The sequence below is a fragment of the Pogona vitticeps genome, chromosome 3 (genome assembly GCF_051106095.1).
Source record: "Pogona vitticeps strain Pit_001003342236 chromosome 3, PviZW2.1, whole genome shotgun sequence".
NCBI classification, from domain to species: Eukaryota; Metazoa; Chordata; class Lepidosauria; order Squamata; family Agamidae; genus Pogona; species Pogona vitticeps.
In genome coordinates, this window is record NC_135785.1 from 23,794,757 (window position 1) to 23,819,671 (window position 24,915).

The 24,915-nt window shown below is 44.6% G+C and overlaps 2 protein-coding genes across 3 annotated transcripts in view; both read right to left on the reverse strand.

The window, feature by feature from the left end:
• The window catches only part of SCHIP1 (schwannomin interacting protein 1), a 525,056-nt gene that overhangs the window by 426,663 nt on the left and 73,478 nt on the right, over window positions 1–24,915 (reverse strand). The window lies entirely within an intron of this gene.
• LOC144587786 (uncharacterized) overlaps window positions 5,357–24,915 on the reverse strand; it is a 133,795-nt gene continuing 114,236 nt past the window's right edge. The window contains exon 2 of the mRNA XM_078389051.1: window positions 5,357–9,940. Within this exon, the coding sequence (XP_078245177.1) occupies window positions 6,085–9,885 (3,801 nt within the window). The 5' untranslated portion in view covers window positions 9,886–9,940 and the 3' untranslated portion in view covers window positions 5,357–6,084. The remainder of the gene's footprint in view (window positions 9,941–24,915) is intronic.

Genomic DNA, 24,915 nt, shown 5'->3' on the forward strand with positions numbered 1-24,915 from the left:
GCTACTGGCCTCATGGCACTAGGTTCCTTGAGCTAATTCCAAGAGACCAACATCAAATAACCAGCACTCTTTTGATCCTGCCCATGATGTTAATCACTTCCCACTAGATCATTCATGCTTTTTGAGGCATCACAAGGATGATATTGGCAATGGGTGCATATATATATTCCATGCATTCTCCTCCCCTCTTCTAGGAATGGATGGCTTCACATTGTCTCCCTAAACCCACTGGTGGCCACATCCTGTCCTGCTGCCATGTCACTAAGTGGGCTGTGGCCAAAGATGGGAAATAGAGATGGGCACAACCCTTGGTTTGGAGGTTTGTGTCAGTTCGTGCGTGTGGCACCCTTCCCCTATCTCCCCAGGTGGAACCCCCCCCCACTCAACAGCCAGGGTGCACTCCTCTCCTCCTCCTCCTTGACTGTTTGACCAGTCTCCAGCAGAAGCCTAGGCTTCCTTGCCCCCAACTCCTTGGCTGATCCCCACTCAGACAAGGAGGCCATGCTCTTGCTGGGGACACACTGAAACAGCCAAAGAAGAGAGGATTGCACTCTGACTGGTGAGTGGGTCATTGGCTAGGGAGGTGGGGAAGGGAATGCATGGCACATAGGAACCAGTATGAACCTCCAAACCAAGGGTCATGCCCATCTCTGATGGGAAAGATTCCTTCCTACAATGTTCAACTAGCATGACCAGTGTAATTCTATGTTGAGCCACAATAAGCCACTGTCCTTGAAATTTCACTTTCCAAAAAGAAGTGTGGGATTGTATGTACCTGACTTTGAAACTGAATTGTACTTCAGAGAGGCATTCAAGAAGAGGACTTGTCTTGCAAGCAATATACTCAGTGGTATGAGGGAAAAAAAGGCCGGATAGCAGTCTTAAAAACAGGAAAGCCCCCCTCCTTTATGGTACAGGGGATATCTGTTGCTAATCCCTGTTATATAGAACCAGCCTTTTTCAACCCAAATCACATTTCTTTACTCAGTGGTATCCTCTCTGAATCCCTGCATGTGTTATAGATTAATATTGAATAACAATCCCAAGAAGGTATTAAAAAAGAAACAGAAGGGGAGGCTAAAAGTCCCTCCACAGAAGGCTTTCCTTTAATATAAAGATGGCAGTGGAGAGTTAACGGCTGACATTTCTTTTATAACAGAACATGAACTAATAAAATGAAAATCCAAAGAGCATTTCCCTGTTTAGATCTCCCACCCACATGTCTCTGTATTGCAGCATGCTGCGGTCTGTCCCATTTCCTTGGCTGTTAATAAGTTGAGGGGGGGGGGCGGTCTCCTCCCATTAGCTGCTGTAGCAAGAAAGGAAATTATAAAAAGCCATTGTTCTCCAGTTGTAATGAGTTATCCCCTAGTTTTAAGAGCACAGTACAAAGATAGAAAGAGCCATTCAAATGCAGAACATACTCTTTTTCATCTCTGCTAAAGTGACACTGTTTCAATGACAGTTCATCTTGTTATATACCATATTTTTGAAGATAAGTTTAAGCCACAAGAGTTGGCTTAACAGGTGATTTTTTTTGCCATATAAAATGGAGGCAAAATGACTGCTGGTAAAAAGAGGCTCCAAAAGGGTGGTAGTCTTGTCACCCTTTATGATCTATGAAGAATCTCCACCTGCAGGAAGTATTCCAACAACTTCCTCCTGCAGCTGGAAATAAGGTCTACAGGGGACCTCAGCCTTCCTTCAAGTGAGTGAAATGAAGAGTTCTATACGTGTGGGTTTGTGGGTTGGGACTCCCAGAATTTTGCCTGGAGAATTCTTGGAGGAAAAAAAGGGCACATATCTAATGACCGATGATAAGGTTTCTCTATGATAGTTATCAATATACTTGCGAACATATATGTGAGATATATGGGCTTTTCTTTATTTTAACTGAAGTTTAGGTTTGTCTTGTCTTATCCTGAACTATAATAATAATAATAATAATAATAATAATAATAATAATAATAATAATAAATAATAATAATAATAATAATAATAATAATAATAAGAAGAAGAAGAAGAAGAAGAAGAAGAAGAAGAAGAAGAAGAAGAAGAAGAAGAAGAACAACAAGAACAAGAACAAGAACAAGAACAAGAACAAGAACAAGAACAAGAACAAGAACAAGAACAAGAACAAGAACAAGAACAAGAACAAGAAGAACAACAACACAATGTACAAAAATCTGGCAAATCAAAAAGTCTGGACCTAAAGCATTTTGGCAGGTGGCCATCCAAACTTTTACTTCAAATCTTCCATTGAAAGCAAGGTGTGTTGTTTATATGCCACCCCATAGTTCTTCATGCACTTTCTGAGTAGTTTACAATTTAATTATGCAGTCTACACATTGCCCTTGCCCCCAGCAAGATGGGTACTCAATTTACCGACTTCAGAAGGATGGAAGACTGAGTGAACCTTGAGCCAGCTATCTGGGATTGAATCTGGGACATAAGCAGAGTTTTGGCTGTAATACTGCAGTTTAACTACTTAGCCACGAGGCTCCTTGTGTCACCTTCCAAGGCAACATGTTCTTCTGAGTGGTTAATCAAAATGTTCTTTCTTTCAATTTAAACCTTTCAGTATGGGTCTTGGCTATAGATAGGGGTATTCGTATATGAATATAAATATCCCCACACAGGTGGTGTTAACAAGGGTCCGTAAATAGAAAATCTTAATCATTAAACCCCAAAAGGAACTTTGTAACTACCTGATACATTACTTTTGCTGCAACTCTTATTTACTCCTGAATAAACAGTTACTTCCAAGCTCCAAACTTGTTAATATAATTAACACAAATTCCTACAAGGGAACCTGGTCTGAGTCAGAGGTCTTTGCAGATTGTGCCTCCCCGCCTGCCCCCCCCCAACTACAGACCTACTACAGATTTTTTTTTCTGTGAAGTGGAAATGAAACTGGGTGGAAATACCAATTAAAACAAAAGCAGTTCCAAGATAATGAACAGTATGGTGGAGTTGAGAAAGCATGTCCTTGTGTATGATTTTACTAAAAGTAGAAAACGTAATTTCCCATTATTAAGAGCACTTCAACAATCATCTTCAAGAGGCGTTCCTTAAACAGCCTTCTATTAAACAATCTACTGGCACAACATAACAAGCTGATAACCCATTGAAAATGCTATTATAATAATTCAAGTGCATCCAAAAATGTTTTTAGGCAGTGGTCGTATTGCTAATAACTAGGCATGCAACACTTTCACTGAAATCAATGGCCCTCATGAATACACAGCTACATACTGTATATAATTTTAGCTTTAAAATCGAGAATGGATTACATGTGCCTATAATTCCAAGTGTTATTATGTAAACCAGAAACTTTCCTATTGTATTCCAATCTTAGACTTTACATATAGAGTAATTTCCATGAAGTATCCTCTTGTTGAAGCCATGCTATTTAAAAAAAACGCTCCCAATCTTGGAAGTAATGAAGCCCTTCAGTCATATGGATTATTTTAGCTAAGAAATACTTAGAGAACGCACCCTTCATTAATTATTGTCAAGCAAAGAACTGCTGGATTGTATTTTTATTCTTTATTCTGTGCTGTTTCCTTCTCTCTTTTTCAAAAATGAATTATTCCCCTCCATGAATCTATAGAAAACACACTAAAATTTAATACCTAACAGCTGTTTAGCTACAGATGCAAGCAGAACTCGGTCTAGGAGTGTGGAACTAAATAAAGAAGACGGTAATAATGAATGGAAAAAGCTTGGAGCAGTGTTCCTTTGTGATGTCTTTGCTGAGTAATGCTATTCAGACCCTACCTCACAAACAACATCTGGCAATACTGAAGGGTAGAGAGGAAACAAAAGTAAAAAAATAAATAATTTGTGCCTATGTTGCACAAATAACTGAAAGGCCTGACTGGTTCCTTTAAGCGAGAACATTTCAAAAGCATCATTAGCTAGTGCTGTACTGAAAAGACCAGTATGTATTTTACACCTGTGTAGTTCAGACCCTGAGAATTAACTGCCCAGCGGCCATTTATGTGCAATGTAGCCTCCAGGCATTCCTCTTCCCCCTTTCCTTTGTCTGGAACAAGTTTGGAGATCCTGCAGATGGTGGTGGATTACAACTCCCAGTATCCCTGAGCATCCTGGGTATGGAAGAGACTTCGAATGACGAGAGCAGGTTCCCCATCCCTGACCAACTCTCATCATCCCTGGACATTTACAAGTCATTAAAAAAGGGAAAAGAGTTATCACCACAAGAGAAAACAAAGCAGCCAAAAGATAACACAGATGTGGGTAACGTTTCACATGCGAATTTATCTGCAATATACTAGTTTCTCTCTATCTCTCATCATAGTGACATTTGCCCACTGCTAGTGGAAACGTTTAACAAATCAACACAACGAATCACAATATGTTTTGCTGCTTCTGATCGTGCAATTGCTGCAGCTTACCAGTAACTGCTGTGTGATCACTGACTGGGGACTGAGGGGAGTTAGGCACCAGCATATTGCAGACCTGGCAGTCCCATATTTTGGAGTTCAGTATCATGGCTTCAGGATATGTCATGTAGACATGCTCAGGAGCACTACTGTATAGTCTTTTTCATTATCTTATGTACTCAGCAACAGCAGGTGGAATTTCCATGTTGACTTCTGAATTCATCATACAGTCTTTGCATTGTCTGCCTGTCACACAGATATGGTTTGCAATTGTTGCTTAAGTGTCTGCTTTCTGTGATATCACAAGGGTCTGCTCGCTGGTCTCAGACTTCGGTCCTCGAAATCTCAGGGCATAAGATGTTGCTGACTGAACACCCGTAGCTGCAGTCTAATGTCTTCTAAGGCAACGGTCCCCAACCTTTTTGGGACTGTGGACTGGCTGAGCCTCTGAAGAAGGCGGGGCACCCCCCCGGGCTTGTGTGGGTGCGCTCTGCGCGAAGCGGTGGGGAAGCGCGCATACACCATCACTGTCATAAGTGCTTCCCCACCCCTTTGCACATGTGCAGAGTGCCTGCATGCCCATGCGCCCACCCCTTCGCGCAGGTGCTCGGGCGCATGCGTGAAGGAGTGGGGGAGTGCTCATGCAGGTGCTGGCACGTGCATGTGTGTACAAAGCACCTGTGGGGAGGGGAGTGTGTACAGGGGGCATGGGAAGTCTGTCTCTGCGTCCCAATCCAGCTCAGGCCACGGACCGGCACCGGGCCACGGACCAGGGGTTGACAACCTCTCTTTTAAGGGACAGGCTTCTCATCTATGGTGTAGACCGCAGTTGGGCAAATAGTAGCTTGTGTGGACTGAGAAAGAGGTAGACCTACTGGGATATGTCACACAGTTACACTAAGCTGCCACCAACCATTCCCTATAATAAGTCACACAGACCAGGGATGGATTTTTAAACAATAAAAGAATAAGGTTTATTTTAAATACAAACAGGGTAAATAAAACAATCAGGTGAATAAAATAAAGTAACGTGGCTTATTCTCACACACACAAGCATACAGTTTGGTTCACCTAGAACCTTTAACTTAAAGCACAGACCCTGAACCCATCAGTTCTGGCTAACCAACAGACCCCTGAACCTATCAGGGTGGTACTCTGACCCACAGTAGTACCCTGTCAGACACACAGACTCCCACAACAGCTTCTTCTTCCCCAGCTGCTGCTTCGTCCCAACCCAGTGTCTCACAGTCTGTCTCAGCATCTCCTCTTCACCACACAGGCATCACATATTTATACAGTACAGCCCCTCCTCCTGATGTCCCGCCTTCCACTCCCCATAGGATGGAACTTTCCCTCCAAACCCATGACAGACAGGTAACATCAGTGCTGTTATGTAACACCTCCCCTCTTTAAAAGTTGTTTTGTAGGGGGAAAGCTAAAAGTGCTTTTCACCAAAAAAAACAACCTGCATAAAATACACAACAACATTTATACATACCATATAATACTTACATATACTTACACTCCAAGTTAACCATAGCAAATATGCATTTAAACATTTTACCATATACAGTACATCAATTTACCTTTATTAATACCAACCAAATTCAAAACCAGGTACATTTTAACTTTTTGTTTTCATTATATACATATAGTCCATGTTCTTTCGCCGTCTTCAGTCTTCAGGTCTTCTTGATAAGGCGTCAGCAACACAGTTCACTGACCCTCTGACCACCTTCACTTCAAAGTCATAGTCCTGTAAGTTCAAAGCCCACCTCATAAGTTTGCTATTGTGGGTTTTCATCGTCTTTAACCATTGCAATGGTGAATGGTCAGTACACAGAATAAAATGTCTTCCCCAGATGTAAGGCTTGGCCTTCTGGATCGCGTAGACTATGGCCAAACACTCCTTCTCCACGGTTGCCAAATGTCTCTCACCTTTTTGAAGTTTCCTACTCAGGTAGGACACTGGATGCTGGTCACCATTCTCATCCTCTTGGCACAGAACTGCTCCTACCCCGCTGTTAGACGCATCGGTGTAGATGATAAACTCCCGGTCGAAGTCTGGAGCACGCAGGACAGGATAGTTGATTAACGCCTCCTTCAACCTCTGGAACGCCGCCTCACAGTCGCTGGTCCACGGGATGCGGTCATCAGCCGTCTTCCTCGTCAGATCGGTCAGCGGAGCCGCAATCTCGCTAAACCTTGGGATGAACTTTCTGTAGTAGCCCACCAACCCAAGAAATGATTTGACCTTTTTCTTGGTGTTGGGTCTAGGCCAATCACGAACAGCTTCTATTTTGGCCTCCAGGGGTTTTATCATTCCTCCCCCTACCATGTGACCCAAGTATTTTATTTCTGGGCTACCCAGCTGACACTTGCTGGCCTTTACTGTTAGCCCTGCTGCACTTAACCTCTGCAGCACTAACTCCAGGTGTATCAGGTGATCTTCCCAGGTATTACTGAAGATCCCTATGTCGTCAATGTAGGCTACTGTAAAGTCACTGAGCCCTGCCAAGGTCTGGTCCATCAGCCTTTGGAATGTGGCTGGTGCATTTCTGAGACCAAAGCTCAGGACTCGAAATTCATAGAGACCAAAAGGGCTGCAAAAGGCAGTTTTTTCTTGATCCCTGGGATCAATTCTTAATTGCCAATATCCCTTTACCAGGTCCAATGATGAGATGAACCGACAACCCCCTATGGTTTCAATCAGGTTGTCTAGCCTGGGCATTGGGTAGGCATCAGGAGTGGTTACACGGTTTAACTTCCTGTAATCAACACAAAACCTAATGCTCCCATCAGGCTTGTCCACAAGGACTATTGGAGAGGACCAAGGGCTAGAAGAGGGGACGATTATGTTCTCCCTCAGCATTTCGTCCAGCTCCTTCCGCACCTTGTCCCTATAGGGTCCCGTTACTCGGTATGGGGATACTGCCTGCGGGGGTGCATCCCCTGTGTGGATCCGATGCATCACTCCCTTCACTATCCCCGGCTTGTTGGAAAATACCTGTTGATATTTATTAAGCAGCATTTTTAATTCTTGCTGCTGGTCTTGGGTGAGTGCAGGACTGATCTTTACCTCCTCTGGGTTGTATTTTACTTCCCCTCTACCCTCCCAGAAGGGTAATTCAGCTTCCTCACTCTCAGCTGCTTTTATCGCGAATAAAACCCTCTGTTCCCCTCTGTAGTAGGGTTTTAGGGCATTCACGTGAACCACCCTCCTTGCTTGGTTCTCCTCTTGCTCTATTAGGTAGTTCAGGTCTGACATCTTGGAAATGACCCTATATGGTCCTGCCCATTTGAGCTGCAGTTTGTTCTCTCTGCAGGGCCTAAGCCAAAGCACTTCCTCCCCTGGGTCAAAGTGCCTCTCTCTAGCTTTGTGGTCATACCATGTTTTCTGTCTGACCTTCTGAGCTTGCAGGTTTTCTGCTGCCAGCTCTAGATTTCGCTTTAGGTCATTCATCAAGGTGTCTATGTAAGTCACAACGTCTTGTGGGTCATCCTGGGTGACCTGCTCCCAAATTTGTTTGATCAAATCAAGGGGCCCTTTCACCCCTAAGTGTGCAGCAGACATGTCAGAGTGACCCCTTTGTAAGATCATGGGGCGATACTTTTCAGGTACCACTAGCTGACTTCTGATCCCATCTCCCCCTTTTGAGATATTTCTCAGGGTTTCTCTATATAAAATCCCCTTTTTCTCCAGAAATCTCACTGGGGTTTCAGGTGTTAGTTGGGCGTCAGTCACCTGTTCAAAACACTTTTGGAGAGTGGCGTCTGCCTTTTGCTCCTGTCCAAATCTGCTGTCTGTGGTTAAGGTTTCCACCACAGCTTCTGAACTTCCCCCACCTGCTTCCGTCTCTGGCTCATCATTACCCCCCTGAACTGTCCCTGTGGTGGCTTGTGAGCGTGTAATCACTAGCACCCGTTTCACATGTTCAGCCAGGTCATTTCCCACGAGCACGGCTGCTGGCAGAGTCGATGAAATCGCTATCCGCCAATCTCCCCTCCAGCCTTGAAAGTTGACAGGTACCTCTGCTACTGGCAGAGAGATTATCTGCCCCTCAATCCCTGCCACCTTCATGCTCTCATTTGGGATTATAAACTCCCTAGGAATAATATCTGGATGGCACAGGGTTACCTGGGAACAAGTGTCCCGCAGCCCCCTATACTGACGGTCAAGTATTCCTACGTCCACCCCGGCTGTCTCAAACAACCGAGAATCTGTTTTTACCAGCAAGCAGCGCTTTACCTCCAGAAGAGGACCATTTTCCTCAGCCTGATCAGCATAGGTAGCTGTTCCAGACTGAGTAGTCATGGCAACAGGCTCCCTCTGTGACAATGAGCTTTGCTCTTTCTGGACACAGAACACAGCTTTTGGCTTGGTCCCACTAGAATTCTGAGGCACCATTCCTTTTAGCTGCTTTAATTTCTCACACTCTGAGATTAGATGACCCTTTCCCTGACAGAAATAGCATTTTCTGGTATATTTTGATTCTCTCTCATCTTGTTTTGGTTTTCCCTCCAAAATCTGAGGTCTTGGTTTCATGTCTGAGGGCTTCCCTTCACCATGGGCCCCTCCCCCTTGCTGGCTTTTCCCTGGTCCCTGAGAGTACTTGCTGTAGGTTTCTTTGGGTTTACCTACAGATTTCCCCTCACCCAAGGGCTTTCTTATTTGGGAGATAAAATCTGCGATCTCTGCGGCTGCTGCCACAGATTTCGGTTTCCTTTCCCTCACCTGGAATTTCAATTCCCCCTGCAGGACTGAATAGAACTGTTCCAGGGCTATCAAGTCTTTAAGCTGCTCATAGGTCTCTATTCCCTCCTGCGATAGCCATTTCTCAAGCAGCCTCACCAATTGGGCCCCCACTTGGGTAAAAGTCTGTTCTGGTTTTTTAGTGAGGGACCTGAACCTTTGTCTCAGCTGCTCTGCATTTATCCCATGTCTTGCAAACACCAGTTTTTTAAACTCTGCAAAATCTTTCATCAATTCCTCAGGCATCTCGGCATAAACCTCAGCCAGGCTACCACTGATTAAAGATCGCATGATGGTCATCTTCTCAGTTTCCCTCACTGAGAAGTCCACAAACGCTCTTTCCACTAAGGAAAAGAACACCTCAGGACAATCTCCCTTGTGGTACACAGGGAATTTCTTCAGGTCAGCCTTAGACAGTTGGCCTCCCTCAGAATCCCTATTATTATTATTGTTCTGGTTCATCAGTTCCAGTTTTCTTAATTCAAACGCCATTCTCTCTCTCTCCATTCTTTCTTCCCTCTCCATTCTCGCTCTCTCTAACCTTTCCTCCATTTCCCTCACCCTCAGTTCATGCTGTTGGGCTAGGATCAATTTTCTGAGTTCTGGGTCTTGCTCTCCTGTGCTGTCACCTTGCACTGAGCCAAATTCATCCTCAGAACCTTGGTCAATCTGGGGGTCTTTCACTTCACTCATTTCTGCCATCTGGCTTCGAGTCAAGGGCATACCCCCCCTCAGAACAGGCTGCTTTAAAAAGTCAAGCCTCAAAATAAAACGACCACTTTTTTTTTTTTTTTTCCTTTTTGCCTCAGAACCAGCTCTCCCCAGAGATTGCTGCTGTTCTTCAGCACTTAAATTGCAACAGTATCGAGTCAGAGCCTACCCCCCTCTGCTGGGCCTCTCAGCTGGCAAGCTAGCTCGCTGTTGCTACGCAGTTTTGCCTCAGCGTTTTCCCGCCAAAACTAGGCTGCCTCAGAGCACCTTAATCTAAGTCTCCCCAGTTGGCACGTTCTTCCACTAGTGCACCTCCCCGTGAGGTACACCTAGAAGATTACCTACGCGCCTCAGACTGTCCCTGACTAGACCCCCCTTGCTCTGGGCACACTTGCCAAGGCTTTGCTGGACCGCTGGACAACTGGACCAGTCGTATCCCACACGCTGGACACCAATCAATGTGACAAACCCAGACCTACTGGGATATGTCACACAGTTACACTAAGCTGCCACCAACCATTCCCTATAATAAGTCACACAGACCAGGGATGGATTTTTAAACAATAAAAGAATAAGGTTTATTTTAAATACAAACAGGGTAAATAAAACAATCAGGTGAATAAAATAAAGTAACGTGGCTTATTCTCACACACACAAGCATACAGTTTGGTTCACCTAGAACCTTTAACTTAAAGCACAGACCCTGAACCCATCAGTTCTGGCTAACCAACAGACCCCTGAACCTATCAGGGTGGTACTCTGACCCACAGTAGTACCCTGTCAGACACACAGACTCCCACAACAGCTTCTTCTTCCCCAGCTGCTGCTTCGTCCCAACCCAGTGTCTCACAGTCTGTCTCAGCATCTCCTCTTCACCACACAGGCATCACATATTTATACAGTACAGCCCCTCCTCCTGATGTCCCGCCTTCCACTCCCCATAGGATGGAACTTTCCCTCCAAACCCATGACAGACAGGTAACATCAGTGCTGTTATGTAACATACCTCTCTATCATCACTGTTTTGTGTTTAAGACCTCTACTGATAGTGGGGACTCTTCCCCCCCACTAATCATCTTTGAAATATAAGAGGTTAATGGAATAACAATGGACTGTAAAAGACTTCCCTTTTACCATGACTAATCAATATGGATTTTAAGGACCGAATAGGGCTGTTTTACTCAGGATTCACCAGAGCAGTATGGATCAGGGCATAGTGACCCATCGCTATGTCAACACGCATAGTGCCAACTTAGTATATATGCCTGATTGGAACCAAAAGCTGTTAGCGCCTTAAGTACTCTAAACTCACAGTCCTTGTTTTTTCCCTTTTATCCACTCAAAGCAATCTCTATTTTAAAAAAAAAAAAATAGCCCAATCTTGACAACTGAAAGGCCCCTGAAAAAATTACTGCTAAACTCATACACTGGAGGCAAAAACAGAAGATTAAATAATACTTGGGAAGAGAAGCTGTTTGATTACGGGTGCAAATATGTTTAAGACTCTTGCATAATGACTGTTTCGATGGCACTTGAGAAACTGAAGTGGCCATTTTTTACAAAGCAAACATTTCATCATGTAGAAGCCATTTAAACCAAGTACATATCAGCTGTACCATGAGCCATTATCTCATTGCCCTGTAAGAACAAGGCTGCAATTACACACTTAACTGAAAGTAAATCCCAGTGTACTCAATAGGGCTTTCTTCTGGGCAAACATGTATAAGGTTGTTCCGTAATGCATCAACTCATGAATCCATCTAACTAGAAACATTACCCTAAGTAGGTATATCTGAAAATAACCACGGAAAGTGTGTATTGTCCTACCGAAGCCAATGAAACTCACTCACAGGGGTGCAGATACTACAGGATTGCAACCATAGATATTGTTTGCTGGACTGGTGCTTGTTGGTTAGCTAAAGCATTGAGAACCTCTGATCCATCTGGTGTTTTCAACTACAGATCTCACATTCCTTTTCCATTGTTTGTGCAGGCTCGTGCTTCTGGGATTTGTAGGCATCCTTCAGTCTCGAGAGACTATGGTAATGTGCTCTGAATAGAGGTCTTGGGAAAAGTCTCTAGCGTGACTGATAAAGCCAATACGAGAGTGACAATCCCTTCCACACTGAAGACAAATACAATCTGTCCGGGATTTGAAGTCAAAATAAATAAAGTGGCAGGACCAGCCGTCTGAGCATGGCGGCCATCTTTGCCTTGGTTAAGATGTGGGAAGAGAGTTAAAATGATAAAGAGTAGTGGCTGCTAACAGGAGGACCGCTGATTCTGCCACTTGGGATAATGGCAGACACAGCAGAGAACAGCTACACCCAGCATCTTCTTTTTACCCGCCTAAGGTGCCAGGAAAGCAATAAAGAAAAATCAGAGAAGCCAACCAACGATTGGCTCCATGCAAGGAAAATTACTGATGCAATCAGATGTCCAGAAAGGTGTGCGCCTGATCGCACCAGAGTCACTTTAGGGAGAGAGATCTTTCTTAAGGTGACCCTACCATCTGCCAGGAAATTGCGCCAGCCAGCCCCCCCCCCACAAAATAAAGTAGCCCTACAGCTGGGCCAAAAAGACCCAGTTTGGACAAAGACTGGGGACAGGCTTGAGCACATTTTCCCGTATGTTGTGTCATCACAAGGAAACAGATTGCACTAGACTGCTCCACAAGTCCTCCAAAATGAGATCTATTTCCATGCATGATCATACTCTAAGAACCTAGAACAGGAGTGGGCCAAGTCCAGAAGTTGTTGGACCACAGCTCCCAGCAGCGTTAGCTAGCACATCTAAGGATGAGAAATGTTGGGAGCTGCAGCCTAGCAACCTTTGGAGGGCTGTACCTTGCCCACCCTCCCCTAGAATACAGCACACAGTGGCATTTCTGCTGCTGCTTAGGTTAGTCTCCTGAAGAGTATGGGGGCCCACACATTGATATCTATCTATCTATCTATCTATCTATCTATCTATCTATCTATCTATCTATCTATCTATCTATCTATCTATCTATCTATCTATCTATCTATCTATCTATCTATCTATCTATCTATCTATCTATCTATCTATCTATCTATCTATCTATCTATCTATCTATCTATCTATCTAACCACCCATATGGCCAAGACACAAATGAAACAATGATCATAACAACATAAAACATGGGCTCATCCATACTGTGGTGCTTTCCATAGTCACTCTGGGTTGTTATGGGTTCCACACACGTACCCCTTGAGCATGTTAGTAGGTCATACTGATATTCATGTGAACATATGGGGAAGGAATGTGTTGGGTGGTGGATGTGGTGGGATGCACTGGATCATCCTAGTACTGTATGGATATCTGGAAGCGCTCCCTGAAACCTCACTCTCAAATCAGATTGCTGTTGCCTTCTGCCTATTTTCTATGCTCTTTTCCGAATTACTGAACTCTCTCTTGCCTCACCTCTGTGTTTTATCCACTCAGAAGTGGTCTACCATTCCCTTCTTCTGGGCTCAACTTGGGACTGTGCAGCTTGCCCTCAGCCAGATAGACTGGCCCTTCTCTGCAGAGGCACAGTGGGAAATTGAACTCTTAGCCTGAGGCTCTAGAGACATAACTCAGTGGGCTAGCCTGCCACCTAAATTGCAGCATAGGCTAACAATAAAACACAACACCACTCAAGGGTGATTTTTAAAACAAAACCTCTCTCACTCACTTCTTGTCCTGCTTTGACTCTTCTGACAGCAGTTTCCGCCTTGTGTTGTGCCCATGTCTAATCCTGAAATAGTCAACGTGGGCAGTGTTATTGTGCAACTCCCACTTCCATCAGAAAAGTCTGTATTTTACAGGTTCACTGTGGACCATACTCCATGACACTTTGGCATCGTCAAGGTGATGCACAAAAGGAGAGGAGACTGTACTGACAATTTCTCTTCACTAAAGTAATTCTGCTGGGGCTTACAATAAAATGGAACCATACTAATTAAATACGCCATAAAGAGACAGAACATGGCAATCTCACAGGTGACATAATCTGATCTTCGCTACACTCCAGCTCTGTAGTTAATCACATGATAACAGTCATTAACATGATTGTTTGATCCACTGTGGTCTTTTTACAATCTGTGTTTAATTTTACTCTACCATTTAAAAAGATGGCCAGAGATTAGACTCAGAGGCAAATTACCACACTATTCAACTGTATCTTTGAACAACTGAGCTGCAATGAAATGGAGCTAAGAAACATCATGTGAAGTAACAGTTGACAGGAAAAACATGCCTTTTTAAATGAGAAAGTCTAATTTACAGTATCATCTCCCTTTCTCTGTCTCTATTTAACTATAATTGGGTAGGACACCATTCTGTGGGAGGCAAACCTACCTCAAATTCCCCCCCCCTTTCCATGAATAGCAACAAATTGCCCACACTGAAAAGAGTACAAAAGGCATACAAGGCTCTTTGATTAAAAACCAGGCTGGGATGTAGTGACTTAACTGCTTGGTCTAAGTTTCCATTAAAGTTACCGTATTTTTCGCTCCATAAGACGCACCTTTCCATAAGACGCACCAAATTTTTAGGAGAAGAACACAGGAAAAAAATTATCTGCTTTCTTCTCCTAAAATTTGGTGAGCCTTATGGAGAGGTCCATCTTATGGAACACACCCTAGGGTCCTAGGGTGTGTTCCAGGACCCTTTGGAGCCTCCCCCTGCCTCCCTCGGGGGCCAGAGGGGGTGAAATCGCCACCTTCTGGGGCTCTTCTGAAGTTTCCCAAGCCTCAGAAGAGCCCCCAAAGGTGGCAATTTCATCCCCTCTGGCCCCCAGGGGAGGCAGGGTCAGTCTCCAAAGAGTCCTAGGGTGTGTTCTAGGACCCTTTGGAGACTCACCCTGCCTCCCTCGGGGGCCAGAGGGGGCAAAATCGCCACCTTCTGGGGCTCTTCTGAGGCTTCCCAAGCCTCAAAAGAGCCCCAGAAGGTGGCGATTTTGCCCCTTCTGGCCCCCGGGGGAGGCTGGGTGAGTCTCCAAAGGGTCCTAGAACACACCCTAGGACCCTTTGGAGACTCACCCTGCCTCCCCCGGGCGACAGAGCGGGCAAAATAGGCAGCTTCCAGTACCTTTTCTGAGCCTTTCCAGGACCAGAAAAGGTCCTGGAAGCTCCCGATTTTGCCCCCGCTATCCCCGTGGGGGGGGAGCCTGGCAAGGGTCCTGGGAGGCTCCCTTGGACCCTTGCCACCCTCCCCCCCATCCCCCATGGAGCTGGGGGGGTTAAAATCACCAGCTTCTGAGAGTGTTTGGAGGCTTATCAAGCTTCCAAACACTCCCAGAACCTGGTGATTTCGCCAGGGCTGGCCCCGTGGGGGGGGTGGGGGGAGGGTGGCAAGGGTCATGGGAGGCTCCCTTGGACCCTTGCCACGCTCCCCCCCATGGGGCCAGGGGGGGTAAAATCACCAGTTTCTGGGAGTGTTTTGAGGCTTGGGAAGCCTCAAAACACTCCCAGAACCTGGCAATTTTGCCAGTGCTGGCCCGTGCATGGGTGGGAGGAGTGTCGCAAGGATCTGAATGAGCTTCCAGGACCCTTGCGACGTTTCCCCCACCTGGAAGCTGGCGATTTCGCCGGTGCTGGCCCCATGGGGGGGGTGGGGGAAGCCTCGCAAGGGTCCTGGAAGGCTCACCCGGACCCTTGCGACGCTCCCCCCCACGGGGCCAGCAGCGACGAAATTGCTGCATTCACACCATTAGACACACTGACTTCCCCACCCACATTTTGGAGGGGAAAAGGTGTGTCTTATGGTGCAAAAAATACAGTAAATAGACCAGTAATTTCCATTGTCCATCTTATGCATCTGATAGGTTGAGCATCCTCCAAACTTTAAAACAGGAATGACAGTGAAGATGCTAAAGGCACACCCTTCCCCATTTTTTGTGCATTTAATTCTCAGTATTATGTAGTTTCAGGCAGAGATGGGGGGAAAAACCAAGTTTTTTCCCCCCATCTCTGCCTGAAACTACATAATACCAGAGTGTCCATGGAATTATTGAATATGTAGCCCAATTGTGGTCTTCAGGGTAGCCACTTACACGTCAGCAAAAAAGAGAAAAGTGCACTAGATAGTGGGGAAATAAACAAAAGAGAAAAACAATTTGTTTACAGTGTGCTTATGTGCAGACACAAGTTCTGAAACAATTGTTTACATTTGCAGAGAAATACAGTGTGCATGCCCTCAGATTGAAAAAAAAAACTGCAATGAGGTGGACATTGAACCTCCTAAGTTTGATGTCCAGCTGCTAACTGTTGATGTGCAACTTCCTGCTTTCTCTTTTCAGATTTATTTGATCTTTAAGCCTTCTTGGGCTGGACAAGTCTTCAATACATGGCTACTTAGCTTCCAGAAGCCAGTGTGTTGCCAACGAATACCTGGAGCATGGAACAATACACCATTTTTTGCACAGGGCAAAAGGAGCTGAATGCTAGCATCTCTCCTACTCCCTGCAAAGTTCTCTTCTCCCCCCTCCCCACCCTGCAACCAAGAAACAGCCATTTTAGGTAAATGGAGCAATTTTCCTTTAACTTAAATAACAATATGGGGGTGAATCTTGGGAAAAGAGAATTCTTGGCATGAGGGTTCTCTCATGTCCCTTTTAAAACAGCCAAGTGTACTCATGGGTCCAAAAACAAATGAAAACTTCAGTCTTAAGCTCTTTAGGTCAGAAAGGAGGGGGGGTCTTCCTTTTCCAGGGCTCCCAAAAGTGCAGGTAGGATAACTCCAGAAGTGATCCAGATTAGACATGGGCAGTTCATATTCATATATCTGTGAAGATTCTCAGTCATCAAGATGTAGTTATCTGGAAGTTGAGTCATGGCAACTGGATTTCTTTCTTGTTCGGTTGAAATGTTTCACTACTCATCCGGACTGAAGAAGGTGCTTGGATGAGTAGTGAATAGAGATGGTGGCATTCATATTAGTATGCAAATACAAATACCCCCACACAGCTGGATGTAATGAGGGCCCAGCCCCCTGGGGCCAAACCGTCCATTCATGTGTCCACTGACGGCAGCATCTCCACTCTCTCTTCCAATCCCTCTGAAGCTCACAGTTGGCTATCCACTCATCTGCCTGGCAGGGAGACTCATCTTCCCTCCTTCTGCCAGGAGTGGATAGCCGATGGCAAGCTCCAGAGTGATTGGAAGGGAGAGCAGAACCGTCACCAGCGGTGGATGTGTGAGTGGATGGTCTGGCCCTAGGGGGGCGGATTCTTGTTACGTCCAGCTGTTCAGGGTTATTCGTATTTGTATATGAATACGAACACCTCCATCTCTAGTAGCGAAACATTTCAACCTAACAAGAAAGAAGTCCAGTTGCCATGACTCAACTTCCAGATATCCTGGGGATATGAACACGAACTGTGGCACCCAATTCCCTCTCCCAGAACCAGCCAGGTCCACTCCCTGGGCTCCATGTGGTGCTGTGATCCTTCCCCATCATTGTCATGCCAATCGCAGAAGGAGCCCGGCTGGCGCTTCCCTGCCTCACTGTGCAGCTGACCACTGCAGCATGGTGGCAGGACAGAGAGTCTTCTCTCTCAGCTGATCAGTTGTCAGTTGCACAGGGAGATGGGAAAGTACTGGCTGGGTTCCTTCCATACAGAGGAGTGCTGTGCAGAACCCAGTGAGTGGACCTGGCTGTTTCTGGGGAGAAGGAATTGGGTTCCACAGAACTTGTGGTGCAGTGATTTGTATTTGTATCCCCATAATATGAATACAAAAGTGCCCATGTCTAATCCTGATACTCTGTGAGTTCCACAACCCTGAAAGCTGAGTCTTCAGTACTGTGTTTCCATTAACCATAAAGGTACATTACCAAACAATTCCTTGTCTAATAACAAAAGAAGTATTCTCACAGCCAAACACTTTGGAATTTGTAGCTTAGGACTTAGATAGCTTTAAACTGGGATTTGATATTCACAGAATATAAGTCTACCTAGATCAGAGGTCCCCAACCCCCGGTCCATGGCCCAGTGCCGGTCCGTGTCTTGAGTCAAACTGGGCCACCGAGGCAGACCTCCCACCCCTTGCACACATTCACCCCGCACAGCCCATTTGCGCCTGTGCACGTGCTCCAGCACGCCCATGCGAGCTCTGAGCCACTGTTTGCGCATGCGCACAAGCACGAGCATGCCCTGTGCAAGAGAGAGGGCATGCTTGTTCACACATTTGCACAGTGCCCTGCCTTCCGCAGCCAGTCTATAGATTGAAAAAGTTTGAGCACCACTGACCTAGATGATCAGTGAGATACCCAGTGTGGTGTAGTGGGTAGAGTAACAAACTAAGACTCAGGAAGCCTGGGTTTAACTCCCTGCTCAGCCATGGAAACTCACTGTCAGTATGGAACTGGTTAAAACCATTCCTTAAATATCTCACTTACCTTGAAAGCCCTATTAGGGTTGCTGTAAGTCAGTTCTGACCTGACAGCACATAACAACAGCCGGTGGGATATCTCAGTAGTTTAGGTATCTGGCTGCAGAGCCAGAGGTTAGTAGTTCAATTCTCTGTGCCTCTTATGAGTAAAGCCAGCCTGTCTGGCCCTTTTCCATTGCCTCTCCACAAACAAGCCATTGCTTCAAGAGAAGAATGTGAATTCATAGAGTTGCAAGGGACCTCATAGATTATCCATTAGCCCGACCCACTGCTAATGCAACAGATACCACTACTACAACGACCCTCTTGTTTGTCTCTCCAGTTGGTGCAAGAAAATATGTTCAAATCTACTACCTTCAGAGGTAGTCAGTTCCACTGCTTATCATTTCCAGGGCCCCATCACACCCAAGCTTCCTGTAAGTTTCTTCTCCTTCCATGTCTTTCTTCCGTCTTCACTCCCCCAGCCACAAACGATCCACCTCCCGAGCATCACAAGCCAGCGGAGCAACATCTTCAGAAACACCTCTGTCCCTTCCTGGTTTCTATAGAAACTTCAGGAATCCCCCAGCTAGCATGTTAACTGGAAGATTCTGGAGGTAGCTTAACAACTTTATAAAAGAAGGAAGGAACTGGAAAAAGGGATTATGTTGCACTACTCCTGTGTCATATTACCAGTTTTTAGTTTTGCAATGAAGTTTACCAGGAGCCCAGGAGCCAGCAAACATATCTTTGAATCTAAAGTCGTTGCCTTCAGGCTTAACTGAATTGAGTCTAGTTCAAAAGACACTTGCCTGGAGTGCAATTCGACTGAGACCAAGCTAACAAGGAGTTGGCAAGAACTGAGTGAGAGTAAAACAATCAAGGCTGGGGGCAAGGGAAAGATGGGAGGAGAAAGAACAAATCTTGGACGAGCAAGCATTTTAATACTGACAGGAGGGGGGGGGACATTTTAATAGTCTTGCAGATTGGTTTTGCTGTCAGGACAAAAGAACTCAAAACTCCTCCTGGCAAAAAAGTTCTGATTCTAGTCTTTGTCTCAGTGGGAAGCTTTACCTTTATGAAGTATCCAAGCAAATTCTTTTTAAATGGTGGTTATATAAAGAAGTTCTCAAAGGAAAAGAACAGGCAGGATTTTTGCCAGTATCCCGATGCAGGAGGAACAGTGGTAAAAGGGATCAAAGCCTCCTCCTTGCAGGCATTTACTCCTTTTTCTCCCCAAATTCTCTGTTAGGATTATTTGGTATTTTTACTTGCCCAGGGCAGATGCCTGGTGCTGAGCTTGTGACTGTTGAAGGCAAGGAATAACCCCGGAGATTAGAAGAAACTCAAAAGGAAACTTAATGTTTATTAATTAAGAAATTCATTTCAGGGTAGCACAAGAGGGTAAAGGGAAAAGATTGTTAAACTCCATTACATAAGCCCCTAGAAATTTCTATGTTTCTAGGTATGTTGCTCTCTCTAGATAAGAAGAAATTGCTTCAATGAAAGAAGGAAGGAAACCTAAGAGTAGCATCTGTACATGGCTACCTGTCTATTGCTACACTCAACTGTGGTTCGTGAAATTAGATCTATGCATTGGTGCAAGGGATGTGGTGGCACTGCGGGCTAAACCGCAGAACCCTCTGTGCTGCAGGGTCAGAAGACCAGCAGTCGTAAGATCGAATCCACGCAACAGAGTGAGCTCCCGTCCCTTTGCCCCAGCTCCTTGCCAATCTAGCAGTTCGCAAGCATGCAAATGCGAGTAGACAAATAGGTACCATCTCGGTGGGAAGGTAAAATGGCGTTCCATAGTCACACTGGCCACATGACAACGGAAACGGTCTTTGGACAAGTACTGGCTCTATGGCTTGAAAACGGGATGAGCACCACCCTCTAGAGTCGGACACGACTGGACTAAGAATGTCAAGTGGAACCTTTACCTTTTATTGGTGCTCTAGTCCAGTTTTAATACTGTGCAAATGCTGACTTGAAAGGAATCACTAAGGGGCATCCAAGATATTTTGGAAATGGCACACTTAAATTAAATGTATGCCTTACATCTGAATGTCATGCATACAGGCTACAGGTAGCACAAGTTGCAACTTTGTGCATATAGAAAGAACTTCCATCTATAGATATCAAAGATCCTGCTTTTCATCAATCCACCCACCCATTTCAGCTTCCTGTGTCCTGGTCTAGGGGGCTGGGGGACTATTAGTGTCTGGGATATACCACAGAGAACTTCTGTGGGATGGTGAGCAGAGCAAACTCTAAGTAACTCATAGGCATCCTTCAGTCTCGAGAGACTATGGTAACATGCTCTGAATCAAGGAGTGTCCTCTCCAGAGCATGAAGCCTGGGTAAAGTAATATGGAGGATAGGCTGTTACCCAAGCACCAGATCCCCCCTCTCCACGTTGCTGAAATAGTCCAATGGAAAGGCAAGAGCCAATGCAACTGGTTTCAGCAACATCGCAGGAGTTGGCAGAACGACATGAACTGCCTTCGGGACTCCAGCTCCGGATTTTGCCTCTAAGTTTACTCCTGAAGCCTTTTCCGTCAGTGGATTTAGCCACAAGGCAGTGGAGGTTTGAAATCAGAGTTTTCCTTCTCCTAGATAGGCTGCCTTCCATGGCTGATGAGCCCCACCTACCCGGTCTGCTCTTTAATAGTGCAGAAGTATGATCCGATCCTTAAAACATTCCTGCCTCCCAGGTGTATGCAAATCTAATTGGCTTTCCTATTAGCTAACCTCACAGAAACAAGGAAAGTTGTGATTTTCAATCAAAGAAGACGAGGGCTTCCCCAACCAGCTTACCATGCTCAAAGAAGGATGTGATGTGTGGTCAAGAACATTCCCAGTTTCTGAGAATCTCATTGCAAGCCACCATTTCCCTCAACAGCACATGCTGGGCACTACCTGCTTGCTTTCTACTTTAGCAGCAAGAAATTCACACAGTGTGCCAACTGCTATAGGCACTCATCCAGCCAAGGGAATTGTGTTCTACACTTGTAAGCATCCTACTGCAACTATTCCTGTTCAGCAAAGGGCCAATTAGTGCAAGACCCCTACAGGGAGAGGTGCCTTCTCCTGAGATGATACCTTTGATATTTTATTAGAATTAGATAACATCAAAGCAAGAAAATTCCTTTAATAGAGGTGATGACAGGAAACAGCAGGAAAGTCACCCTTATCCCGCCCTGAAGTAAAACATTTTACTTTTAAGTTTGCTGCTTGGTATAACTTCTGACTGAAAGTAACAACAAGCAAAGAGGAAAACAACTTGACAACTGTTCCCCCCTGTGTTCCCTGGGAGTTAATCCAATCTCTCTCCCAACGCCAATATTTAAGAGGATCCTTTCTCCCTGCGGTTGCATAGCAACTTCACTTTGCATTACCTGTTGCAGATGGCTACGATTTCTTACCGACAAGTAATAAATATCAATTAAAATTAGCACCAATTACTGAGTGCCAGTGATGGTGCTAAAAGCCTAAGTACCAGCATAAAAGTACACTTCAGACTTGAGGTTGGCTGCCTGAGTTCCTTCTACACTTCTTAAATACGTCATGGGGAAGTTTTAAAGAAGAGTAGGGAGAGTATTGTTCACTACACATGGGTAAGATTATTATTTCTTTAGTTGGACATGGGGGAAAGTGTTCCCACTTTAAATGGGAACTGAGCTCATTCTGGAGTTTCCAGCGCTCACCATCGCATCAGCTCTCTGCTCAATCTCTCTGCTCAGATTGATTTAAGCAGGAGACTCAGATAGCCTGCAGGTGAACTGAGTTTGAGGTGTATGTGCTCAGAATGGGGTGCCTACTCTTCATGGAGAATTCTTCTTGACCAGGAGGCCGGAAATCAAATCTTATGAGGAAAGGCTGAAAGAATTGGCCATGTTTAGTCTTGAGAAAAGAAGACTGAGAGGGGATAGGATCACACTTTTAAAATATTTGAAAGGCTGTCATACAGTGGAGGGGCAAGAACTCCATCATCCCAGAGTGTAGAACACATTAAAGGAAGCCAGATTTTGGTTGAATATCAGGAAAAAATTCCTAGCTGTTAGAGCAGTATGACAATAGAACCAGTTACCTCAGGAGCTGGTGAGTGCTCCAACACTGAGGCATTAAAAAAAAACTTAAGATAATCACCTGACAGATATGCTTTGATTGTATTCCTGCATTGAGCAGGGGTTGGATTTGATGGCCTTGTAGGCCCCTTCCAACTTCACATTTCTATGAATCTATGATACTGTACTTCCAGTTGGGAGTCCATCTCAAAATTTAAAATGGGGGAAAGGAGATGGCTTCCTTCCAGATGAGGAGCTTGGATTCTCTTCAGCCCCAGCAATTCTGAACAGTGGTAAAGGATAAATGGAACAATTATTCTCCCATGTGTGCAGAGCCATAAATTCCCCAGTTCTAACTTACTGGGATCCTATGGGAACCTATCAGGGAAATGCAGAAGTTTTCAGTTTCGTTTGCATTTCTCTTCTTGCCTCTGTTTATTTTGCTCCCTTTCTCTTCCTCTTTACAAGTTGTTCACTTTTTTCCATTCCAAAAGAGATAGCTATTGAAAGATAAAGAATGATTTCCCACTGGTATGCAAGAAGGGACTGGTTGGGAACAACATGTACTTGAGAATGTGTATCTTCTGGTCACTCCTCACATGGGCATGAGTTTCTCTTTGGAGCTATCTATATGATCATCATAGGTGCATACAAAACACACATCTTACAAGTAGAATGAATGATTCATATTGGGTATAATTCATTCCCTTTCATGTGATCCTTGAACATGAGTCTCCAGGGATCATCACTATCCTTGCTGCCCCTTTGCTCTTGCCAGTTAAAGCAAGGGCCTCCAATATCTTACAAGTGGAACTGAGTGTGCAGTGCCTACTCTCCATGGGGAATCCTCCCCTACCAGTCCTGCTCAAAATTTAAAGTGGAAGAAGAAAAATGGATTCAACATTGGAGGTCTGGGTTTTGAGCATCAAGAAACAGAGTGGAGTCTCTATTTCTGTGACTTATCTTTGTGTATGGAGCAACTAGGTGTTGATGTAATCCTTCATGCAGTGGTCCCCATATGTTCTTGGACTAAAACCCCCAGAAACCTTCACCACTAGATGTGTTGGCCAGGATTTCTGGGAGTTGTAGTCCAAGAACATCTGGCAAATTAAGGTTGGGAATCATTGCTTTAATGTGATGGATAAGAATCAGTGATAAAGCAGAAAATACCGGGTAGAAGAACCAGTGACATGACTTAATATAAGACACATCATATTTATATTGTTTCCTGCTATGATGTGTAGATTTTAATGGGATGGGAGAACATCAATGTTCTCTAACATACCTACCAGAAGAGAACTTCCCATAAAACACAGAAATTGTTCAAGGAAGCATTTATAATAAATGACTGCAAACATTGCAATGTGTTCATTAAAAGCAACATTTAGATGAGCTGACAGAAACATAAGTTACATAGCATGCAATCTTCCTATGTAGACTCAGTAAACTAGGTGGTAATCAGACAAAACAGTGTAGCGGTGTACTTGCAACTTTAGTAGTAGTTCTGCTAATGCATGCAGAAATGAGATGAGGAAAATCTCTTCCTGGAGAGAGCCAAAAATTTACTATGCAGACTCAGAAAGGATTTCCACTCCCACTCCCCGCTTTTGTTCCTTAATACAAGCAGAAGTGTTCTTTAAATAGTATGGGAGGGGGCAGTTACTCACCACACCATCATGTTACAGTGCAAATGAGCTGTACTCAGGAGTACTTAATCTTTGGCCAGTTAGCTTACATAAACATCTCCAAAGTGGTGTACAAGTATTAAAAAAAAAGTAAAACACATACAGTACAAGCAAGAGGTTAACAATGGAACACTACCAAGGCAGTGGACTGATTCGTGCTGAAGAAATCTGTGTGACAAGTGCCCTGTTCACTAAAGAAGCATGTGAAAGGTGCAAGCAAGACACACACCTTCCCTCATCATGTTCAACAAGAAAACACCACTGGTGTACCTGGATATCTAAGAAAGCACCTTTGCAACACCTGAGCTATGTTGATGGTACATGCATGAGATGTCAAGGCCTTATTTGCACAAACACTAAAGAAATACTGAGTGAATATACATAGATGTGTTATGTTTATTACCACCCTTTACTTGTGAATTAATTATTCTGCCAATATTGCTTGCCAAAGCCATTCTACTCTTCCCTATAACTAAAGTCCCCACAATAAATTTCTGGAGTTTGGCTGTATCTAATTTTGCTGCTGCTTCAAGCATTCTAACCAAGCTTTTATAAGCCAGGACTTCATTAGTATTTTCAAAAGCTGCACAAGCAGAGTACATAGTTTCACATTTCTTAAGAGTTTGGTCCATGGTTTCTGGTGCATTTTGGAGAACCTATTCCAAACACTTTGCCGTGACAGAAAAATCATTTTCTCCACCTATGAAGTTAGGGCATCTGACTAGCCTTTGAAGAGGAAGCCAAGAACTATGTGAGAAAGAGATCTGAATACACTGTAATGGAGAAGAATATGGGTTTGAACAGTGAAGAGCCATCAAAATCATTCTACGCTAGTATGTTTTGTTTCTTGAGAACCATAATTCCCATTTTTAAGTTTGAATGGTTGGCAAACATCACCTGGCAGTATCCAGCCAT